This window comes from Cucurbita maxima, unplaced genomic scaffold, assembly GCF_002738345.1.
Source record: "Cucurbita maxima cultivar Rimu unplaced genomic scaffold, Cmax_1.0 Cma_Scf00001, whole genome shotgun sequence".
Taxonomy (NCBI): Eukaryota; Viridiplantae; Streptophyta; class Magnoliopsida; order Cucurbitales; family Cucurbitaceae; genus Cucurbita; species Cucurbita maxima.
Window position 1 is genome coordinate 2,892,607 of NW_019272017.1, and position 20,599 is coordinate 2,913,205.

At 37.6% G+C, this 20,599-nt stretch overlaps 4 protein-coding genes across 11 annotated transcripts; 1 reads left to right on the forward strand and 3 right to left on the reverse strand.

Moving 5' to 3' along the window:
* Positions 1-1,097: 1,097 nt before the first annotated feature.
* On the reverse strand, positions 1,098-5,955 carry LOC111480231 (UBP1-associated protein 2C-like). 2 transcript variants are annotated; one of them, XM_023125170.1, is made up of 2 exons: positions 4,520-5,955; positions 1,098-1,574 (listed from the first exon to the last, which is right to left on the reverse strand). In XM_023125170.1, exon 1 carries the CDS (start codon positions 5,826-5,828, stop codon positions 4,521-4,523), a length of 1,308 nt encoding a protein of 435 aa, XP_022980938.1. In that variant the 5' UTR covers positions 5,829-5,955; the 3' UTR covers positions 1,098-1,574; position 4,520. The 2 variants fall into 2 exon arrangements, with proteins under 2 accessions (XP_022980938.1, XP_022980930.1); XM_023125162.1 differs by having other exon boundaries at positions 1,098-1,551; positions 4,520-5,954.
* Positions 5,956-6,887: 932 nt separating this feature from the next.
* On the forward strand, positions 6,888-10,520 carry LOC111480410. 6 transcript variants are annotated; one of them, XR_002717811.1, is made up of 7 exons: positions 6,888-7,122; positions 7,702-8,123; positions 8,222-8,274; positions 8,352-8,392; positions 9,058-9,478; positions 9,719-10,286; positions 10,420-10,520. XR_002717811.1 is itself a non-coding variant. In XM_023125442.1 (7 exons), exons 1-6 carry the CDS (start codon positions 7,106-7,108, stop codon positions 9,968-9,970), a joined length of 1,206 nt encoding a protein of 401 aa, XP_022981210.1. In that variant the 5' UTR covers positions 6,888-7,105; the 3' UTR covers positions 9,971-10,015; positions 10,087-10,339. The 6 variants fall into 6 exon arrangements, 3 of the variants coding, with proteins under 3 accessions (XP_022981210.1, XP_022981223.1, XP_022981197.1); XR_002717812.1 differs by lacking the exon at positions 10,420-10,520 and having other exon boundaries at positions 9,719-10,037; positions 10,087-10,339; XR_002717817.1 differs by lacking the exon at positions 10,420-10,520 and having other exon boundaries at positions 9,719-10,037; positions 10,191-10,339.
* Positions 10,423-13,193, reverse strand: LOC111480381 (multiple organellar RNA editing factor 8, chloroplastic/mitochondrial). The gene is made up of 4 exons (XM_023125381.1): positions 12,751-13,193; positions 12,438-12,535; positions 12,278-12,343; positions 10,423-11,416 (listed from the first exon to the last, which is right to left on the reverse strand). Exons 1-4 carry the CDS (start codon positions 13,149-13,151, stop codon positions 10,743-10,745), a joined length of 1,239 nt encoding a protein of 412 aa, XP_022981149.1. The 5' UTR covers positions 13,152-13,193; the 3' UTR covers positions 10,423-10,742.
* A 378-nt stretch (positions 13,194-13,571) lies between these two features.
* On the reverse strand, positions 13,572-19,276 carry LOC111480449 (cold-responsive protein kinase 1-like). 2 transcript variants are annotated; one of them, XM_023125496.1, is made up of 8 exons: positions 19,134-19,276; positions 18,881-19,042; positions 17,822-17,951; positions 16,887-17,002; positions 16,564-16,774; positions 16,240-16,477; positions 15,395-15,545; positions 13,572-14,254 (listed from the first exon to the last, which is right to left on the reverse strand). In XM_023125496.1, the coding sequence occupies exons 3-8, from the start codon at positions 17,904-17,906 to the stop codon at positions 13,865-13,867; spliced, it is 1,191 nt and encodes a 396-aa protein (XP_022981264.1). In that variant the 5' UTR covers positions 17,907-17,951; positions 18,881-19,042; positions 19,134-19,276; the 3' UTR covers positions 13,572-13,864. The 2 variants fall into 2 exon arrangements, with proteins under 2 accessions (XP_022981264.1, XP_022981271.1); XM_023125503.1 differs by lacking the exons at positions 18,881-19,042; positions 19,134-19,276 and adding an exon at positions 18,750-18,841.
* Positions 19,277-20,599: the final 1,323 nt, after the last annotated feature.

The following is a 20,599-nucleotide window of genomic DNA, read 5'->3' on the forward strand; positions in this document are numbered from 1 at the left end:
TGCAAAAATATTACTAATGATTACGAACTTGAATATTAAACATTTGAAACCGAGTCATTTGGGAGACGAATAATCGTCAAGTACAAGAATCAAAATGGATATGAACTTACATAATTTCGAAGTTAAAAGGGAAAAGAATTAGGAGTACAGAAGTAAGGCAGGAGTCAAATGAATGGGCTTCAATAGTTCAATTGGTTGTATCTCAAGTCTTCTTGACCGATTTTAAGTCCTCCAAGCAGGGGCTCAGTGGGGGATGGTTTTGATGCCCATTTGCCATTTCATATACCACCATACACACACCAAAAACACAACAGAAAAATACAAAACAAAAGGCCATATGTTGTGTGTGGGAGACAAAAGCTGATGAAGATTTAGAAGCCAGATATTCAGATTTATTTAGGACAAAACACAGCTAATCTCTCTCACAAGTTGAAAACATTGAGAACCAACACCTCCACTTGTTACTAAAATCCATCTAACAAGTTCCCAAATTTGTGAACCAAACACAATCTCTAACAACTAAATATGAACTATATAACAAGTTCATCCCCCACAAAACACAACCCACAAAATGAAGGAAAACAAGTCAAGATTCGATTTCAACTCACAACCTCATTCCTTGCTTAAAAAGTGAATGAAAATTGCATGAGATCGAGAGGGAAATTAAGCAAGCAATGGGCTCCATGTAACACGCATACACAACCCACCATTCAACCAAGCCAATGACAACTACCGAACAGAAAACTAAGCAAGCAATTGGTTGTACAGAAAATGAGCTCAATCCATCACAGTGCACACATGTATTTGGTTGAAGCATCCACACAATTATGCAGTAAATCAACAATGAGATATAACGGAAAGTCACAGCTCAAAAACCCTTGAACCATTAAAGATGAGATACAAAAAGGGCTTCAAGTACCATACAAATCCAAGCTTGACAAAGTTTGTGCTGCCAACAACTTTCTTCAAAACAGATGCACACAGCAGAGCAGCAATAGAAGTGGATCCATACAGCATGGACAGATAAAGTAACAGAATCACAAAGAACAGAGAGTAGCGATGGAAGGAAATCAATTCAAACGCATGACAATAGTAAGAGAAGTGAAGTAGAAAGCACTTGATACCAACAACTGCAAAGGATTCAAAAGTTCCCAGCAGAAAAGCAACGACAAAGAAAATACAAGGTCTTTCAAGCAGGTTGACATACTCAAATCAAGATGCCGGAGCCATGTAATGAGTAGTCGGGAGGGAAAGGATCGTCCACATAATTTGAAAGCAACAGAAAGCAGAAAAACTACAGTAACTAGGGCGAATAGTACTCATATAATACTAAATTTACTACTAATAGAAAAGTCAAATAGCACAATTAAGTCATTGGGTAGAGTACAAAAATTATCTAACTTTCTAACTCTGTCTCTTTGACTACCAATAATTCTCAATGAACAACTCAAAGGTGCAGTTAAACAGCAGAGGCCACAATCAAAGCTAATGCATTCATCAAACCAGAGTTACAGTCTGCAATCAACGCAATCACCAGAGCACATAAAGCATCTGCGCCCAACAAACATCATAACCTGAATCAGAAACCCATTTAACTAAATTCATCACTACACTCAATCATCAAGAAAAGGTCATGCTAAGCGATAGCAAACAATTCAAACATTATGTTAAAACAATCTTTTGCCCTACAAGAAAACTACTAATAATAAGATAAATATTTCAAAGGGAAATACAGCAAATTTAGTCAAAACCCTGAAATTATAAAGCATTTTTTTAACAATAAAAAATTATAAAGGCGTGATAGCATTGATATTGTATAGTGGACCAATACGCATGTTTACAGATGAAATACCCAAAATCCGACACAATTTTAGAGTACAACAATTACAAAGAAGAAGGGTAAACCAAAATATTTCCTACAAGTACACTCGATAAGTTGACAAAGGTAATCCAAGATACATCTTACATCAACAAAAAAAGTTACAAGAGAACCAAGTCACAGACCAAGAGCTTAAGAGAATAGGACACTTATTGTAACAGCTGGGATTTTTTTATAAAAAAAATCTAATAATATCTATTAAGCCAACTCCATACTGCATCATCGACTTTGGTGATTGCATTGTTGGCTTTGGTTCCCAAATCCAACTGTAGAATTGGCTTCCACACACTAATTGTTCGTGTCCTCAATTTTGTTCACAATCCCTACAATTTTTGTTTACTTATCGCACTGCCACTTCTGGGTTTTACTACTTTTGCCCAAACATCCACAACATTTACCATCGTCGCCCGTGGTAGCAAATAAGGATTGACAACAATAAATGCTTTTTTTTATTTCTTTTCGTGGTTATCAATCAATTTTGTTACCCCACCATCGAGTTTTTCTTCATTGTTGCTCTACATCGTCTCACATGCAAGTGTCTTTCGAAGTGGTGGTCATTACCACCATCGCTACAGTAGAGAAGAGGGTGAGTGGCCATGCTAGATTTGCTCAAAGAGAGCGTTGGTTCAAGATGCTACCAAACTTCAATTTGATTTGGTTTTCACCTGTCTAACTATTTTCCTTTGGTTCAATCGCTTCTTCAATCCAAGTTACAGTTTTCTCTTTCACTCAGTTTGATGATTTTACATCAGTTCTTTTCTGGTTTAGGGCCACTATTGGTCATTTTGAATGAGATTCGTGTGTTAGGGCTCAATATTTGTATGCATCGAACATTGGGGATAAGTTTTAGTCTCTTGTGTTGGCAGTTACTTGATCTTTGGGGACGAGAAGCCAATCTTCAAATAAGAACTATCTTCGTTAAATATTCTAAGCCCTCGATTGTAGTTTGTGATGTTACAATAGTATTTGTTCTCTAGGTTTCAGGGTCAAAATTAAAATTTTGTTGTAGGATTGGACTAAACTTTGTGCAAGTCATGGGAAAATTTGTGTTGCTGCTAGGAAACATTTGGAGTGATTTTCTAATTGGATAACATTTTTGTTTAAGATGCTAGGTATGCATGCATTATTTGTTCTGTGATTGTTGTGTTGATTGTGCATACATGGAAATGATGTTTTGAAACATCTATAAGTTCTTGCATGTGTTGATCAATATAAGATGAGTGATATAACTTCTTGCATTTGCTCACTTGTATGCATGGGACTTGTTCCACGAAGGTCAAAGGATTTTATTCATAAGCTTACAGGCTATTCAGTCTTTGTTTATGGAAATTGAACATCAACTAACAGTTTAGATAATTAGGCTTCTCTATGAAAATTGTAAGGACAATTGCTCATTTGTGTCTATGGAAATTGGTCAAATTTTGAATAGTTTTAAATTCCCTCATCTTATGAATTCATAAACCTATTTATTTCAACAACTTCTCTCAGAAAATGAAACCAACACTAAGAAAATCTGACATTTCTAGGCCACATAATATGAGCCGTGGGAGGTGATGAACTGTTGTCCAAACAAAAAAAAAAAGGAAGGGGATAAACTGCAGAACAATTGCAACGTTCACGATAAGAGGCAGGTATTATGTACGAGAAAAATATATACATAACAGATAATAGAAGATGAGAATGTCTTCATTCCCCAAAGCTAAATGGTAAGGTAAAAGAAGAGAGGCTGAACGGGCAAGGACAAGTAGGAGAGCAAGTTTAATTTCCATCAGGAGCAAATGAAGAAAGCATAACTTCCTCCTACCATTTTCCATATCCTCTTGGTTAAATGTCCAGAAACATAAGTGATAATTTATAAACAAACAAACCACTATACATATATTAAACTCAGCTCACAGGCACTAGCATTCAGTCGGGATCACTGTCTGAGATCAATAAGATTAAGTGATTCTTAAAACCAACACTCTCTTCCTCTGTTAGTAAATGTAAATGGAGAAAAATGCTCTACGAAACTACAAAGTTCCACATCTAAGCAATTTTGAGAACAGAAAATCCAGACATAATCAACTTTAGCAGTGAATAAAGATATACAACAAAAAATTACAATCAGAACATTAATACCAACTTCCCAAACGAACGTAATATGAATTAACAAGGGATAATTAGATGTGTATACGTGCGGCAAGCAGAAGAAGCACAATGAAGCAATGTGTGGGAAATATGCCAGCTAAAACTCAAACTTTCTAGGACTGAATCGCATTCACATATAAGTTTCAGGTTACAACAACATAATTCATAAACAAGTGTAACTGCATGAAGATGGAATCCAACACAAATAATGATACACGAACATAAATACTTTCACAAGCACAAAATGTCCAGAATAAGGTGAAAATGAAACGCCTAAAAAGAAAACACAAAAAACATAAATTTGCAGGTAAAATATGCGTGCACGGTAAGCCCGAATGCTGAAAGCAATAAAATTAGTAACGGAAGATCACACTGGAATTAAACACCGTCACTCAAGAGGGGGAAAAGCAAAGTAATAAGGATAACCAGAACACGGTATGGGGTATGGTTTGAATAATATACCCTCACACTTCATGCAGTAATTTACAGTATGAATAAAAACGAGAATACCTCAGTAATAAGGTGGCACACTGGGATACATTCCTCCAGGCGGAACACGTGGCGCCGGCGATGTTACCGCCTGTTGATGGAGCGGATTTGGGTGCCCAGATGCTGATGACATGCTATAATGCCCACTATCCGGATAACCACCAGAAGGCATTCCCACCGAACTCTGTGGCAACCTATACAGAGATGATGGCCCCACGGTTCCGCCCAATCCACCAGCAGAACCACCCAAACCACCACCTACACTACCCATACCACCATAAATTGCGGACCCGGGACCGCCGTACCCACCACCATATGGACCGCCGCCATATCCGCCAGAGCTTCCCAACGAAGATGGAGCCTGACCACCGACAGAAGATAGACCCGGCCCCATTGAGGAGTTTAGCGGATGATGACCCAGAGGCTGTCCCCCTTGAACGCCACTAGAAAAGCCTCCATACGACCCCATGCCTCCCGGCCCACCATATTGTCCGCCTGAACCAGGCATTGCCGAAGGAGGAGCCATAGGCATTCCATCTCCATGCAAATTCCCTTGACCGGCCCCCGGCGTTTGAATTCCATCCTGCCCACCACCAGGTTTCCCTTTCTTCCCATCGTTAGCGAATTTACAACTCAACTGCCTTCCATCAATCGTCTTGATTGGATCCACCAGAGCTGCCTGTGCCCCTTCTGGCTTCTTGTACACAAATAAAGCATAACCTCTGCACTTACCCGTCTGCTTATCAAATCCTAGCGGTCCCTCCTCAATTTCTCCATACAGCGAAAAGTGTGCCAACAGTTTATCGGCCGGCATATCCATCGGAACATTCGCCACATAAATTTTCCTCAACGACATGTCTGCAGCGTTCGAATTCTGCCCGGAAATTCCCACTGCAGCCAATTGCGTTACTGTAACACGGCCATCAATCGTCTTGCTCGGTTCCTTCAAAGCCAGTATAGCCCCATCAACATGCTTGAAAGTCACAAAGCCATACCCTTTTGATTTCCCGGTCGCCTTGTCAATGATAACAACCGCTTCTTCAAGCTCCCCATACGCGGAAAAGAGAGAGCGCAAACCTTCTGTACTTGTATCGCAACTAAGACCCCGAATAAACAGCTTCCGCTGGGAGACGTCTCGGTCGGCAATAGATCGAACCGCATCAAGGACATCCGTGTGACGCGAAACAGCATCTTGGAGAATATCGATAAGCTGGTCCGGAGTGAAACGATCAATGATCTTACGAGCATCATCGGAGGTAATTTTTAAGAAAGAATTTTCGGAGGAGTCGACGCCATTTTCTTCCATCCTCCGCTTCTTGGTGGCGTCCATGGCGGAGATGAGACGAAGAAGGAGGTCCCTGGAAGTGTAGAGTGGAAGTAGAAGAAGAAGAACAAGAAGGTGAAGCTAAACCCTAATCCGAGTATAGGAACGATGACCAAGACGAAGAGGATTGAAACGAATGGCGGGCAGTTGTTCTATAATGGTTTAATTGGGCTGGGCCCATAGAAAATGTCGGTGTCGTGCTTTTTTGGGCTCGTGGGCTTCTAAGAAAGCCCAATTAAGCCCTGATAAATTCTATATGTTTCGGCAGTCGATTCTATAATGGTTTAATTGGGCTAGGCCCATGGCCAATGTCGGTGTCGGAGTTTTCTGGGCTCTTGGGCTTCTCTGAAAGCCCAATCAAGCCTTTTTCATTAAAATTTTTGATAAATTCTATATTTATTCGGCAGTCGATTCTATAATGATTTGGGCTAGGCCCATAGCCAATAACGGCGTCATGGTTTTCTAGGCTTTTTGGGCTTCTCTGAAAGCCCAATCAAGCCCTTTTTCGTTTAAATTTTGATAAATTCTATTTTTTTGGCAGTCGATTCTATAATGGTTTAATTGGGCTGGGCCCATGGCCAATGTCGGTGTCGGAGATTGCTGGGCTCAGGGCTTCTATGAAAGCCCAATAAAGCCGATGTCGGTGTCGGAACTTTTCTGGGCTCGTGGGCTTCTAGAAAGCCCAATCAAGCCCTTTCTCATTTAATTTTTGATAAATTCTAAACTTTTTTGGCAGTCGATTCTATAATGGTTTAATTGGGCTAGGCCGATGGCCAATGTCGGTGTCAGAGTTTTCTGGGCTCGTGGGCTTTTATGAAAGCCCAATAAAGCCCTTTTTCATTTAATTTTTTTTATCAATTCTATATTTTGAGCCGTCGATTCTATCATGGTTAATTGGGCTGGGCCCATGGCCAATGTCGGTGTCGGAACTTTTATGGGCTCATAGGAAAGCCCAATCAAGCTCTTTTTCACTCGCCGAAATAAATATAATTTATAAACTCTAGATTAAGAAAGGCCTTGAAAAAAAATTATAAATTTGAGTTTTTAAAAATTTATTGGGAAAAAGAGCGGCGGGCATTTGGTCTGAAGCAAGTATGGTTTATACAAATTCTACCACCAGCCACAGTGGTTTCAGTGCCATTAGCGTAATTGGATTTTGCATTTTATGGGCATTGGGCTGTTGGGTCCTTCGGGTTTTTCTTCTGCGAATCCCTCTCGGACACTGACTCTCCGTCATCGGTTTCTTCATCCGTCTCCACCGTATTGATTACCATTTCACTCGAATGCCATACATTCACATGTAAGTTCTTCTCCATTCTCTTACATTTTCAAGCTCGCTGGAAATTTCTTTGTGTAGGTTTAGCGAAATTTTGTATCGTTTCTCTGTTTTCCCTTGTGAATCTGTAAGTCTCGACCAGATTAACATCTCTGAATTAGATTGCAAGGAAGTGGTCATATTCCTTCATTTTTTAAAATTATTTTGTGTGCATTCGTCAGTATTGTGAAGGCTGGGTGAAGTTGAAGGGCAATGTGAATCAATAGACTCTCCTGCATTTTAGAACCTTATTTATCTTCTTCGGTTGATACTAATGTACTTTAAGTATTAGGATAATTTGCAGTTCGGAGGGAAACAAAACTCTAAAAAGTACTAGGATCAAATTGAAACTAAAATTGAGAAGAGTGTTGTTTAATCTTTTATTCATTATTTTTCCTAGATTACTACATACATTAAGATTAATTAGTCTGAAAGAAGTGAAGGTTTATGAATCTAAAATTGAGAATGCTGTTCTTCTTTTAAGAATTGAAAGGAAAAACATAGATGTTACAACTTTCTTTTATAAGACATACTTATCTTATTGCATTTCTGAATGTATAACAGGAAATTATTAGGTGCAACAGTATCTGTTAATCTTGCTCCAAATTCTGCTATCTGGAAGACTTTCTATTACCCAGTTGCCAACGTCAATCTTCCATCAAATGTGATGCCAATGAATCAGCAGATATCTATATGCAGGAATGATTCATTATCTTCTCCTTTCAATGTCTTCAACAGAACAAATTCTTCCCAGTCCTTGCTGTTCATTGTTGCTGAGGGTAGAATTTCCAACTCTGGTGAGTGCTACAAGTCTAAATGTTCCTCGGGTTCCTTTGAGAAGCAGGTTTCGAGCAGAAATATCGGCGATGACGATTGCCCAGAAAATTGTGAAACTGAAAATGACAAGGAGTGGCAAAGACGAAGAAAAATAGGAGTGGCAAATAAGGGCAAAGTACCATGGAACAAGGGCAAGAAACACAGCTTGGGTAAGAACATTTAGTAGGTCCTCTAGCAGTGGTGAATTTTAAGTGGCTAAGGTTATACTTGGTGGAGTTTGGGATTTTAACATATAATTTATCTGCAGAAACTCGTAAGCGAATCAAGCAGAGAACAATTGAAGCCTTGAAAAACCCCAAGGTGAGGTTCACATTTCAGGCTGATTCACCAGTCATATTCTGTAATTTCAACCTTTTCATTTTTCTTTAATATTTCAGGTGAGGAGGAAGATGTCCGAATATCCCCGCCCCACTCATAGGTTTCACTCTTAACCCTTCACTCTTTTATTTCTGAATGCCAAAATGAACTTGAATAATAGAAGATTTAACACGGAAGATGTCCGAATATCCCCGCCCCACTCATAGGTTTCACTCTTAATCCTTCACTCTTTTATTTCTGAATGCCAAAATGAACTTGAATAATAGAAGATTTAACATCAGATGCTTTCAGATTTTGTTGGCTATTTTAGTGAAAAGCAAAGATCTCTTGTAGCATTGTCACTTTATAGAGTTAATATGAAGTTTTATATAAGAATGAATTGTAAACCTTACAATCTACTTTCAAGATCTCTTATAAAAGGGGAAAAATAGGAAAATCCTGATTTTGGATCTGGCACTGAAATCATGAACAGGCTGTGGGCGAAAATGCTTAACTCTTATAGTACTAGAATTGATGCCATTGGCTCCCAAATTTCAACATTTAGCACTTGACCATGTGGAATTAATAATCTCGCTTATGTTCAACATTCCTCAGAATTTTACTGTCTATTTCAGTTCTGGAAGCAAGTTCTTTGTCAGGAAAACTTATTATTTTGAGGGAATTTCCTCGTTATCAAGTGGAATTGTTCAGCTTGACGAGGCAAATCTCGTCGTTTATTAGGTATAAACATGCTATAAGATACAGTCGTGCTTATTCTATTTGCAGTGATCAGGTCAAAACTAAAATTAGCTCCTCACTCAGACGTGTATGGGGAAAGAGATTATTGAAGAAGAGATTAAACGAGGCATTCTTCCGGTCTTGGAAGGAAAGCATAGCTGTTGCTGCGAAGAAAGGAGGGAAGGAAGAACAAGAACTTGACTGGGACAGCCATGACAAGATAATACAAGAAATGCTTCATCAAAAGCTTAAAATGGTTGAAGAGAAGGAAAAATTAAAGCTGATGAGAGCAGAGAATGCGAAAAAGAGGAAAATCCAAGGAAGGGGTGCCAAAATAAAGAAAAGGAAAATGTGTTCTAGAAGAAGAAATGGAGGAAAAAGAAAGATGAAAGAGGTAGAAGACATCCAGAGAACGTTGAAGGAGCTAACTGCAATTGAAAGATCGAGACTTAAGCAAAGATTGAAGAAGGTAAAGATCAGGGAGGTCCTGTAGATTTACTTAATAGTTTGACTGATCCACTAAATGGATCAAAATGATAGCATGCAATGGAACTGATCTATAACAAAGGCCAACCTACCATAGCTATTTGGAGATGTAAATTTCTAGGCCAGCCTTCATTTTAATCTGTCAGCCCTATGATAATGATGTTCTTATTATGTTTTCATGTCTTCTATTAAGGTTATCCTCTTTCACTTACCTTTTGATTAGATTCGCAAAAAGATTGCAATAAACAGTGTAGTTGCTGCTCAAGGAAGCGTTGCATCAGTGGTGCCCCGAGGCACAACCTGGGAAAAACTGGATCTAGATCTTATAAAGAAGGGTAAACTGAGGGAAGGAGTGTCGCTGGCAGATCAAATTCAATTTGCCAAGATCAGAAAAGCAGAATCTATAGCTTGCAAAATTCTTGTAGCCTCTACTTTGTCGTACGGATGCGCCGGGGAGCGTAAAGATAACTTTTGACTGACCTTCACTGCTTGCAAGAAGAAAATTTTCTGGTGTCTGAAGGTGACTTTTCCTCCCATCCAAGGTGATTTTCATCACACACACACACACATTTATATCCATTGGAGTTGCAGAATCTTCTTCAATTCGTCACGGAGTAAAAAGGCTGCTACAGCTCACGAGCTTTTGATGACTTGAAGAAAGGTAGTTAGAAGAAGTTAAAAGTTTTACTTTGCAGGATGGATTCTGATAAGCGATCGAGCAAGAGCTTCACGTCCATGGCAGCAGATAGATGGCTTGCCTATTGCTCTGCCTGCTTCATAATTGTGTGCGGGTATGTAAAGATACTAAGTTCCTTGATGCAATTCTGAATTCAAATTTTTCCTCTAATTTTCTTCTTTAGGAATTGATAAAATATCTCAAAGTTCAGTGGAAAAATAATTCGAATTGTGATTCAACTAGAAAAGTTCAGAGAGCTATTGCCATTGCCATACCAGTAAATGAGCGACAATACAGGAGCGTTGAGGGGGGCATTGTTGCAAGAAAATGTGGCCAAATGAGATTGCCCAAAAACAAAGATGACATTATGAATGTTATTACATCATCTCATGCATCTTTGAAACTATACAACTATCCACAAAGCAAAACTAAACTCATGGTTTGCCGCAGTAGTACCTGAACAAATACTCAGTGGCTAGAAGGATTTGAGGTTTGAACCACGCAACAAGTAAAAATCTTAAAAAAAACTAAAGAATTCTGCTACTTTGAGACTTTGCTGAACAGTTGATGACTATTCTCGTTGATTGTTATGCACATTACTAGACCACCCACCAGCATTAGGCTGCATCTCTCTATAGCTGTTTTGAGCAGGTGGCCCACCCGTGTTTGAAGCTCCACCATAGTAGTTGGACGGTGGTGCTCCCCAATGGTTGTTTGGCTGTGGCTCTCCAGAGTTGTATGGTGGTGGTGGTGGTGCCCCGGAGTTGTATGGTGGCGGTGGTGCATAGTTGTGCGGTGGTGGTACCCTAAAGTTGTTCTGCGGTGGTGGTGGTGGTGGTCCGCTAAAGTTGTTCTGTGGTGGTGGAGGTGGTCTGCTAAAGTCATTCGGTGGTGGTGGTGGTGGTGGTCCACTAAAGTTGTTGGGTCGTGGCGGTGGTGGTCCGCTAAAGTTGCTTGGTGGTGGTGGTCGGTTAAAGGTGTTTGGTGGTGGTGGCGGCGGTGGTCTGCTGTAGTTGCCTTGGGGCATTCCATCATGATTGCGAGGTGGCATATTACTTGGAGCTGGTCCTGAAGTAGCTGAAGCATTTGGGAATTCTCTGTTGCGGGTATGTTCCCTCCTATTGAAATTTCTTGACCCGTCTGAATTACGCCTATTCCTTTCATTTGCTCTAGCATTGTTTCTTACCCATTCCTCATGGTACTTCGGGTCATATGGNACAGCCTGACCATTTATAAAAGGCTCCCCTGCCAAAAATGAAGAACATCAGATAATAGTTTTAGCTTTATGAATTCGCAAGAAATAAGAGCTTTCCAATTTTGTTCGTCTGGTGTACGGAATAAACACATTAGGATTAGAGTTTCCATTCAAATGCTCCTTTTGCTAACAGTCCAGGAGCAAGCACTTTAAACATCTTTAAACATCTATCACTAACAAATATTGACCGCTTTTTCTTTTGAACCTTCACTCAAAGTTTGAATTTTTAAGATATTGTCCTCTTTGGACTTTTTCTTTCCAATTTTGAACTTTCAAGTTTGAGTTTTTAAACACGGCTAGAGAGAGGTTTACACATCCTTGTAAAAATTACTTCGTTCACATCCTTGTAAAAATTACTTTGTTCTCCTCTCCAACCAATCCAACTAATGTGGGATCTCACAATCCACCCCCTTTGAGACTTGACGTCCTTGTTGACCCTCGTTCCCTTTTCTCCAATTAATGTGGGATCTCACAATCCATCCCCCTTCGGAGCCGAGCATCCTCGTTGAACACTGCCCAATGTCTACCACCTTTGGGGCTCAGTGTTCTCACTAGCACATAATTCGATATCTAGTTTTGATACCATTTGTAACAGACTAAACTCACTGCTAGTATGGGCTTTCCCTCAAAGTTTTTAAAACGGGTTTCCATACCCTTATAAACAATACTTCGTTCCCCTCCCAACCGATGTGGGATCTCACACCACTTCTATAATTCCCCCAATCGTTGTGGGATCTCACACCACCTCTTTCAAATTGCATATTGTACAACTAATTCTCGGAAAATAAATGTATACGAAAAAGTCATTGTTCAAATGCTAATCTTCTCAACTTAATACGAAAAGGAATTACCTCCATAATCTTTATTCTTAACATCCAAGTATGAATCAGGAAGGACCCAACGAACCTTAGGTAGCTCTGAGAAGGAAAAGGCACAAACTTAGTACAATCAACACAAAAGAAAGAAATAACAAACAAAAGAAAACAAGGCACAAACAAAGGTGTATAATACCTTTAATCTTGTAAGAAAGTTCTTCAGAAACAAGGCACCCAAATGCATAGTAGCACCTTGTTGAAACAGAGTATATCTTCATCCTAGCTTCTTCCTCACTGTATCAATAAGAAACACCAAATAGCGAAACGTTGAATATTTTTTTCAGATGAGTCCGATGATGAAATGTTGCCGTAGAAGACAAACAAAAGAATTCACCACTTTGTTCTAAACATACAAGTCTAATCACTAAAATTCCAAGAGAAACAAAATTAAATGCAATCATCAGGGTAACCCAACAGATTCAATACAATCGATCAAAATGAAACTTGACCTTCCGACAACCATGGCAAGTGTTTTGATAAAGCTATCGATAATTTCATCCCTCGTGGGATCGCCCTCTGGCTTCTCCATAACAATGAGCCAGTGCTCAAAATCACAGCCATCAAGTAATATGGTCTCCTTTGGTGGGCGATTAGACCAGTTCAGATTCGGATCTTTGAGAGAGGATGAAGTGGTACTGGTGGCGAACTCCCTCGCGCTCGCCGCTGGAGAGAGGCCGCGGAAATCAGCGACAACTATAGCAGCGAGGGGACGAAGGCGACGGAGAAGGGAGGTAGAGGAGTGTGAAGAGGAGGATAAGGCCGTTCCAGTGGCAGTGAGAAATGAACGAGAGAATATGGAAGCCGAAATCAGGGTTTTAGGTAGCGTGCGGTAGAAGAGCCGAGTCGCCATTGGAGAGGGCTGAGACAAAGACAAGGGTTTATCTGGGGCTTAGTCCTCTTTTAAAAGGAAAGCTTATAACTAAAAAAAATAAAAATAAAAAAAGAACCTTTGAAGGAAAAAATTGATTAGCCTTGCAAAAGTTGGTAAATTATTTTAGCATTTCATATTATTACTTTTTATTACTAAAATATTTAATAAAATATAATATTTAAATTGGTTTAAAATCGCCTAAATTGTGAGTTTAATTTCCAAATAATGTTGGATATTTTGTTAAATAATTTTGGTAAAAACTAAAATAGAATTTAACCCAATAATAACAAATTCCTCATTTTTCCATACAACTTGAAAAATAAATATTGTTTCTGTTTTTTGGTAAAAGTTTAGTTGTTTTTGCAAATCTATCAACATGATAATAACATGAAAACACAAGGTATGAATTTCCTTTCATGCCAACAGGATCAAAGATTAAAGAATTGTCAATATACACCTCGAGTACCCGATGACATGCCGTGTGATACGAATCTTCTTGAACAAGAAATGTAGCAACAATGTATTTTCTCAATGAAATTTCATGACTAAGAACTCCTAAAACAGGACTGCACAGTTACAAACAGGGTGGAAAAAGTGTTGAAGAAGAATATATGTATACTCATGATAGAACAAACGTATATATGTGCCTCCTTTTAGTTAGAAGGCTCACCACCAAAAAAATAATTTCCAACTCAGTTACTACGATCAAATATCGAATTGAAGGTTATGGTACCGTACGAGGTGTCCATGAACCCTGACGATGAAGTTGATTCACTTTGCTTTCCCAAGTCTTCAGTCGTCGATGTAAGCTTCGAATTGGGCTCGGCTTTCTTGCCTAGTACATCTTTTCGAAGCATGAATTCTGAAAGCATTCCAGGTTTAGATATTGTTTGATCAGTTATATCAATGTCGCCAGTTAGCATCTTGACAACGGTCGACATGGATGGCCGGAGATTTGGCATATCTTGAGTGCAGAGAAGACCAACTTTTAAATATCTGCAAGCCTCTTCAGCCTCAAAGTCTCCATGTAATGATATGTCTACCAATTCCAGCAACTGCCCTGTCTCATGATGCTTCCACACCTGTAGCATTTACATCTCTTTGTTAGAATTACCAAATCATCAAGGAAACTTTACAGTTTATCACAAAAGGATGCAGGTCCTATCCAAATGGATGCTTCATATTTCCCCTAATCTCCAACAGACACCTTAAGGAATTTGAATTGAAAACCAAATCAAGTCATGCATACAGAGAAAATATTTAAAGTATCAATTTCATCCTTACATACTTACAAATCATTAATCATTTCACATATAAAATGAATTACATTCATTTGGAAGACAGAAGACAAAGTGATATTAGAGCAAATCTCCAACTAACTTCACTTACTCTTCCTTAACCTTAATATGAAGTTAACGATCTTTTTCAAGATTTCATTAACTCACATCTTCACATTGCATAGTATATCATGTGTAAAAGAATCTGATGTGACGTCGTGTATGCACAAGCAGAAGCTTGAAGCAATAAAAATAAACAAAAGGAAACACAGACCTTGAGGCCTGAGGGAAGAGAACTAGAAGCAGAAGTCTGACTACTGAAAAATGAATGGGCACCTATCAATCTTGCTAAAAACATTCAAAGTTATGCAATATACAATAGGCATGATCCTGGAACTCATGGTATAATAGCAATGTCGATGATAACTTAGAACTTTCTAGAAATTCAGTTCAAAATGTAATGCAAAGCTTTTGTAGTATGTTTCAGTTATAATTTCATTATTGTCTTGAATGTAGTCTTAGTTTAATATTACATCCGATGCCAGAAAAAGGACATGTTGAACTTAAATTTTGAATAAATATTGGACGACATGTCAGAAACTATAATGCAGCACTCAAAAGCAAAGCTAAATACTGTACTCAAAAGTTTTGGATTCTTAGGGCGGTTAGAAAAACATTAATATGTCCATCTTAAAAAAACATGGTAGGAATCTAGAAGTTAAACAAACCATAGTATAACATCAATACAGTCCAGTTGACTATAGGTTTTGATGCTCGTCCTAGCTAATTTAGTGCACATGTTTATAAAATAATTTTGTTATCAATTACAAGGAATGCCTAGTTATGAAGTCTTTCATTTCAGTTGCAAAGTCAACAAATAATCCCAACTACATCCCATCCCCCACCTTTTATTTTCTGTCATTTAAAACAGCAACTAATGCATACCATTTCTAGAAGATATGGTTCCTCAGCAGGCAACCGTTTGTTTATGTTGTACCTCCCACATACAATCTCCAAGAGTAAGACACCAAAACTATAAATATCTGTTCTTCTTGTCGCTTGCCCCCGGATGGCATATTCAGGTGCAAGATAACCTCTTCATAAACAATACAGCAGCAGAGTTAGTTTATGAAGGAAAGTAAAAATGGTAAATTTGCAGGGGGGGAGATTGCAAGACTCAAGAATAAGAGTCCGCTTGGCAGAACATGTGGTAAGTAAACCACAAAGACTATGGTCGGTGGTACGAGAAGGTCTCTTGGATATGCAAGAGGCCCGTCAGAACATTGCATAGTAACAATAATATGAATATCGCAAGGTAAGACAATTGCTTCTAATTTGAACTCGCTGGAAAAGCAAGGGTAAAAATAATTTGGATATTAAAAAGGAAAAAGAAGGAGCAATAGTCCTGACTCCTAAGAGAATATAGACCATCTAAAAGAACATCACGAGTTAGCATAGGACACACAATTTGCCAGCATCACCTTTTACCATCATTGCTTGTTCCAATTAGAGCAGAAAAAATTGTATGACCAAAAGTAGGAACTTCTACAAACATACAAGATGTCAATGGCAAACCATCACGTATGGATGTCTAAAATCCAAACAGGAGAGATAGCATCCAGACATAAAAAGAACTTAATGCAACTGAGAAAAGTCACAAAATATAATACATGAGGACTCCAAACAGAAACAGCTATCACCAAGCTTAAAAAGATATTAGCTAACATACGGTGAGTACATATCATTTTCAGAGGATTTAGCCCTATAGTTTTCTCAGAAGCACAACTTACTCTGTCCCAGCAATACATGTACTGACGTGGGTCATGTGAGACGGGAGTAATCTAGCAAGACCAAAATCAGAAATTTTTGCAGTTAAGTCCTTATCAAGCAGGATATTGCTTGCTTTGATGTCCCTGTGAACAACATGGGGCTGAACTTCCTCATGAAGGAACGTGAGCCCCTGTGCAATGCCAATGCATATTTTACACCTCGTTTGCCAATTGAATTGGATATTTCCTCGTCCTCTACCTATCATAAGAGGGTCTATTAGATTAAGTTGTTTATAGGAAAACTACAGAACTGAGAAACTAAAACAGAACAGGATATATGATCACCAAAAAGCATCTTATCAAGGCTGCCATTTTCCAGGTAAGGATAGACCAAAATCCGGTGCTGCCCTTCCACACAATAACCATGCAACTTAACCAGGTTATCATGGTTTATAACCGTAATCACATTGATTTCTGCCAAAAACTCCCGTGTTCCTTGGCTTGAGTCCATGGATAGTACCTTTATGGCAGCAAGAGTTCCATTTCTGAGCCTTCCCTGCTTAAGTGAAATAGTTTGCAAAACAGAATTCAGTGCTAGGAGGGATGAAGAAACAACGTTTGAACATTAGTTATCATCAAGATACAACAGGAAGCTCCTTCAGCTATACCTTGTAAACAGATCCAAAGCCTCCCTGTCCAAGTTTGTTTTCAAATCTGAAATTTTCAGTTGCTTTTCTAAGTTCTTCATAAGAGTACAAGCGAACGTTCGGAATTTTTGAAATCTCTGTATCAAATCAACCTATTATAGAGCTTAAACAACATCATTTAAAAATTTCATAGCAAATGGGTCTACAAAAAGTCTCAGTGCTCAGAAAAGGTAAATAATTTTGATGATTTATTAGTGCTACACGATAATACCAGAACACTAAGGGAGAAGACGCAGACTTTTACAAAGCTCTTCGACAATGATTTTTACTACGCTATATCTTAATCTAAATTGTCTAATACTTTTGCTTCCGGTGGTCACACCTCCCTCCTTGTAAATTGGGAAGGTCTTTTATAAGTATTATGGATGACATATCCTTTGGTAAATTTCAAACCTTAATGAAATTGCCTCTTATTATAAAAGGAGAGAAGAAAAATCAATGTGGGTAGGCAGTTCACTGCAGAATGTTCCTAGAAGAATTCCTTCTACTAAACAATCAGAAATTGAACCCTCGTACCATCTTAGACAAACATTGCCACCTAAGGGAAGAGAGAAAGAGGAATTAAAAGAAGACAATCTGTTTTCTTTCTCTCTTTTTCTTTTTATAATCTAGGACTTAGACAAGCATCCAATTAGGGTGATCTATGTTGCACCTCAAGCAAGTTTACACCAAAAAATTTAAAGAATAATCTCAATATTATGTAGAAGAAAGCCACTGATTTCTGATGGATTGGACCCCTTCATCGGTGTAGACCTATTCATCTAAACAATGACTAATGTTCATCATGCTGTGGTACAAGTATAATTCCAAGGTTCTAGCAAAGTATCTCATATAATCATCATCATATGTGAATAAATTATTGCTCACGTGTGCTACTTCAAGCTCAACCAACATACCTTCGATTGCTGCTGCTTCTGCAGCTGCTGTATGGGCAGTCAACGAATCTCTGTTTCTTCTTGAACAGAAACAGAAACAAGTCATCACACCCTCTGTATTGTTCAATTTCTGATCCAACGAATCAAATCTCTGCCATTAGGAAAAAAGAAATTTGAACATAAACCCATAGTATGAGTTTGTCAAGCACTCAAGTCTCCTCTCGAATTATCCCATAAACAAAAGAAGGACAATAGATGAATCTGATGGCCGTTTGACATCAAAATAAATGAATGCCATTACTGAATCTAAAGTCTGCATCTTTAACAAGAAAGAATATATGAAGCTGGTTTATTAATGGTAAAAATCCAACCTCAAAACAGATGAATATTGTGAAACATACTAATGGTCCCACCTATGGACCCACTCGATATAATCAGATGTGTTTAAACATATCTAAACAAGCAATACAAAGAATTAAGATAAATAAACAGTTAAAGACAACATTGTGCCTTCTATTATAGCCACTACGACAATCTTTATAGATCCCAGTAAGAGAGAAGCGAAATAAGAGCATTGTAATCTGGGGATTACATAAATCATAATTTCAAGATATCGTGTTACTGGACGAGCAAACAATTTAAAAAGTACATGATAACATTCAATTGAAGATTCTATGAAATGATCTCAACGCCAAGATGAGTTCCTCATCGATCCTAACAAAGTAATTAGAATTAGAAATAGAAGCCATGAACACTTCTATGCTTTCTATAATTCCATCAGGATGAACTGAGAAAATAATAGCTCTCTCTTGAGCTTAGAGTAATCAAATCAGGCACCAAATATTTCTCGGTAAGCACGGATTTAACAGGCCTCTAGAGCTAAAACAATTTTCTAGCAAAATTAAGCTAAATTTGACGCTGCTTAGGCTACATAATCAGTAACACTAACATTGAGAATTCAGACTAGCAACGAACCAAAACCGCCAAAAAAGAACAAGATCTGGAAAATCAATCAGAACTACATTAATTCCAACTCCATTCTGATCCAAGCGAAACGTAAGCTTCGGCAACTCAACCTACCTTGACCACAACAAGTTTCCGACAGTTCTGACCTGATGAAAGCTTTAAGAAACTTCCTCCCCTGTAGTGGAATGCAAGATAACGACAGACACTTGTTTACTCGTGGTTTTCTCAGCCGGCCAAATGCGAAAAGAAGCAAACAGTAACACGAACAGAGTCCAACTGCATTCAATCAACAAACAGATTAAGATTTTCGCCAAGTTTTCAGTGAAATGCAACAAGAATCGCGGAATGAAAGAGAGAGAGAGTTTACATTTCAGAATTTGCGCGTGGAATTCCTCGATCCTGAGATGAAAAGTCGATTTGAAAGAACCGGGATAAAAGATTCGTACCTCTACGCCGTTCTTGCGTTCGCCAAAGAAGTACTTGCGTTCAACTTTTACAAGCTTGTAATTTATTATTCGTTGAAATACCAGTTTTTTCCCCTCAACTTTTAACTCTATTTCAGTTTTTATAGTTCCACGTGTTAATTAGTTTTTTAAAGTTCTTTTTTATCGTTAAATAATAATAAAATAATTTACGATAATCATAATGTAAACCTGCTTCCAAATTTATTGAGATAAAATAAATAGATATTAAAAATAATAATAATAAATTTTCAATAAGATGACAAAATCGGCCAATTAAAAGTATAATAAAATTTAAAATACAATAATCAAATATTATTAAGACGGTAATGCATTAATTTTACTTATTACATTATAAATTATTTATTATTACATTTTTTACAAAAGACTACATTATAAAAAAAAAATACATTAATTTTACTTATTTTTAAAAAAATATTTATATTCTTACAAAGTTATTAATATAGTGCTAGCCCATCATCTCTAATCACGCCAAAATTAATTTCACGGGCATGCTAAATAAAGATACAAAAATAAAAATATTAAAAAAGTTCACCCAATAAATTTATTAATTTTTTCTTTAACAATTTGTTTTATTTTATTTATTTATTTATTTATTTATTATTATTGACTTTATGTGAGGTATGGCATGCATATGCCATACTGATAAGAGTTTATCATGATTGCATCCATTAATATATTTTTCCTAAAGTTTTTAAAAATGGGTAGTGGTGGGCCCACCGTATTTAATATATAAGAGAATGGCGGCTTCAATGTTACACTATAATGGAAAATTCTGTTTTTTTTTCTTTTTTACAAAAGACTAAATTACAAAAAAAAAAAAAAAAAAAAAAAATTACAAGCATAAAATCCCAAAAGGAATTAAGTAACATTTTTCAAAAAAAATATTAAATATCATGGACTTGTAACGGCAAATGAAAATGAGAATTATGAGAATTTTCAACATTTAAACGTTTCGAAGGCATCATTGAAACCTTTCTTTACTCGAATAAAAAAAATAGGGACGGTTTAGAGTTTAGAGGTAGGGTCGGTGCTGTACTTTTAGAGAAGCATGAGACCGAAAGGAAAGACTTCTACGTCTTGGGAAATGACCTAAGGTCTGTCTTAGAATTCAGACATTTATAGAGAAAATAAAGTTTTAAGGAAAAATAACACTAAAAAAAACTAAATTTCTTCTTCAAAGATGTTAATTTAAAGCTTAAAAATAACACCGAGTTAATAAATAAGGGCTATGTCGCCACACTGTCGTCTATCAAAAATAGTTCATATTATTTAATAAAACTCTTGCGTTACTCAAGCTTCAGATGCTGCACGTGCAAGGACTTATATACATGTATGTGTGAGCATTTAA

Excerpts from the sequence above, each read along its gene's own strand:
- LOC111480410 (XM_023125429.1), top strand. Across the intron at positions 8,124-8,221 it reads GGGCAAGAAACACAGCTTGG|AAACTCGTAAGCGAATCAAG; the intron begins GTAAGAACATTT and ends ATTTATCTGCAG. Across the intron at positions 9,479-9,718 it reads TTAAGCAAAGATTGAAGAAG|ATTCGCAAAAAGATTGCAAT; the intron begins GTAAAGATCAGG and ends CCTTTTGATTAG.
- LOC111480231 (XM_023125170.1), bottom strand. The coding sequence starts at position 5,828 with ATGGACGCCACCAAGAAGCGGAGGATGGAAGAAAATGGCGTCGACTCC.
- LOC111480449 (XM_023125496.1), bottom strand. The coding sequence starts at position 17,906 with ATGACTTGTTTCTGTTTCTGTTCAAGAAGAAACAGAGATTCGTTGACT. Across the intron at positions 16,775-16,886 it reads GCTTTGGATCTGTTTACAAG|GGAAGGCTCAGAAATGGAAC; the intron begins GTATAGCTGAAG and ends TCACTTAAGCAG. Across the intron at positions 16,478-16,563 it reads CCTTGATAAGATGCTTTTTG|GTAGAGGACGAGGAAATATC; the intron begins GTGATCATATAT and ends CTCTTATGATAG.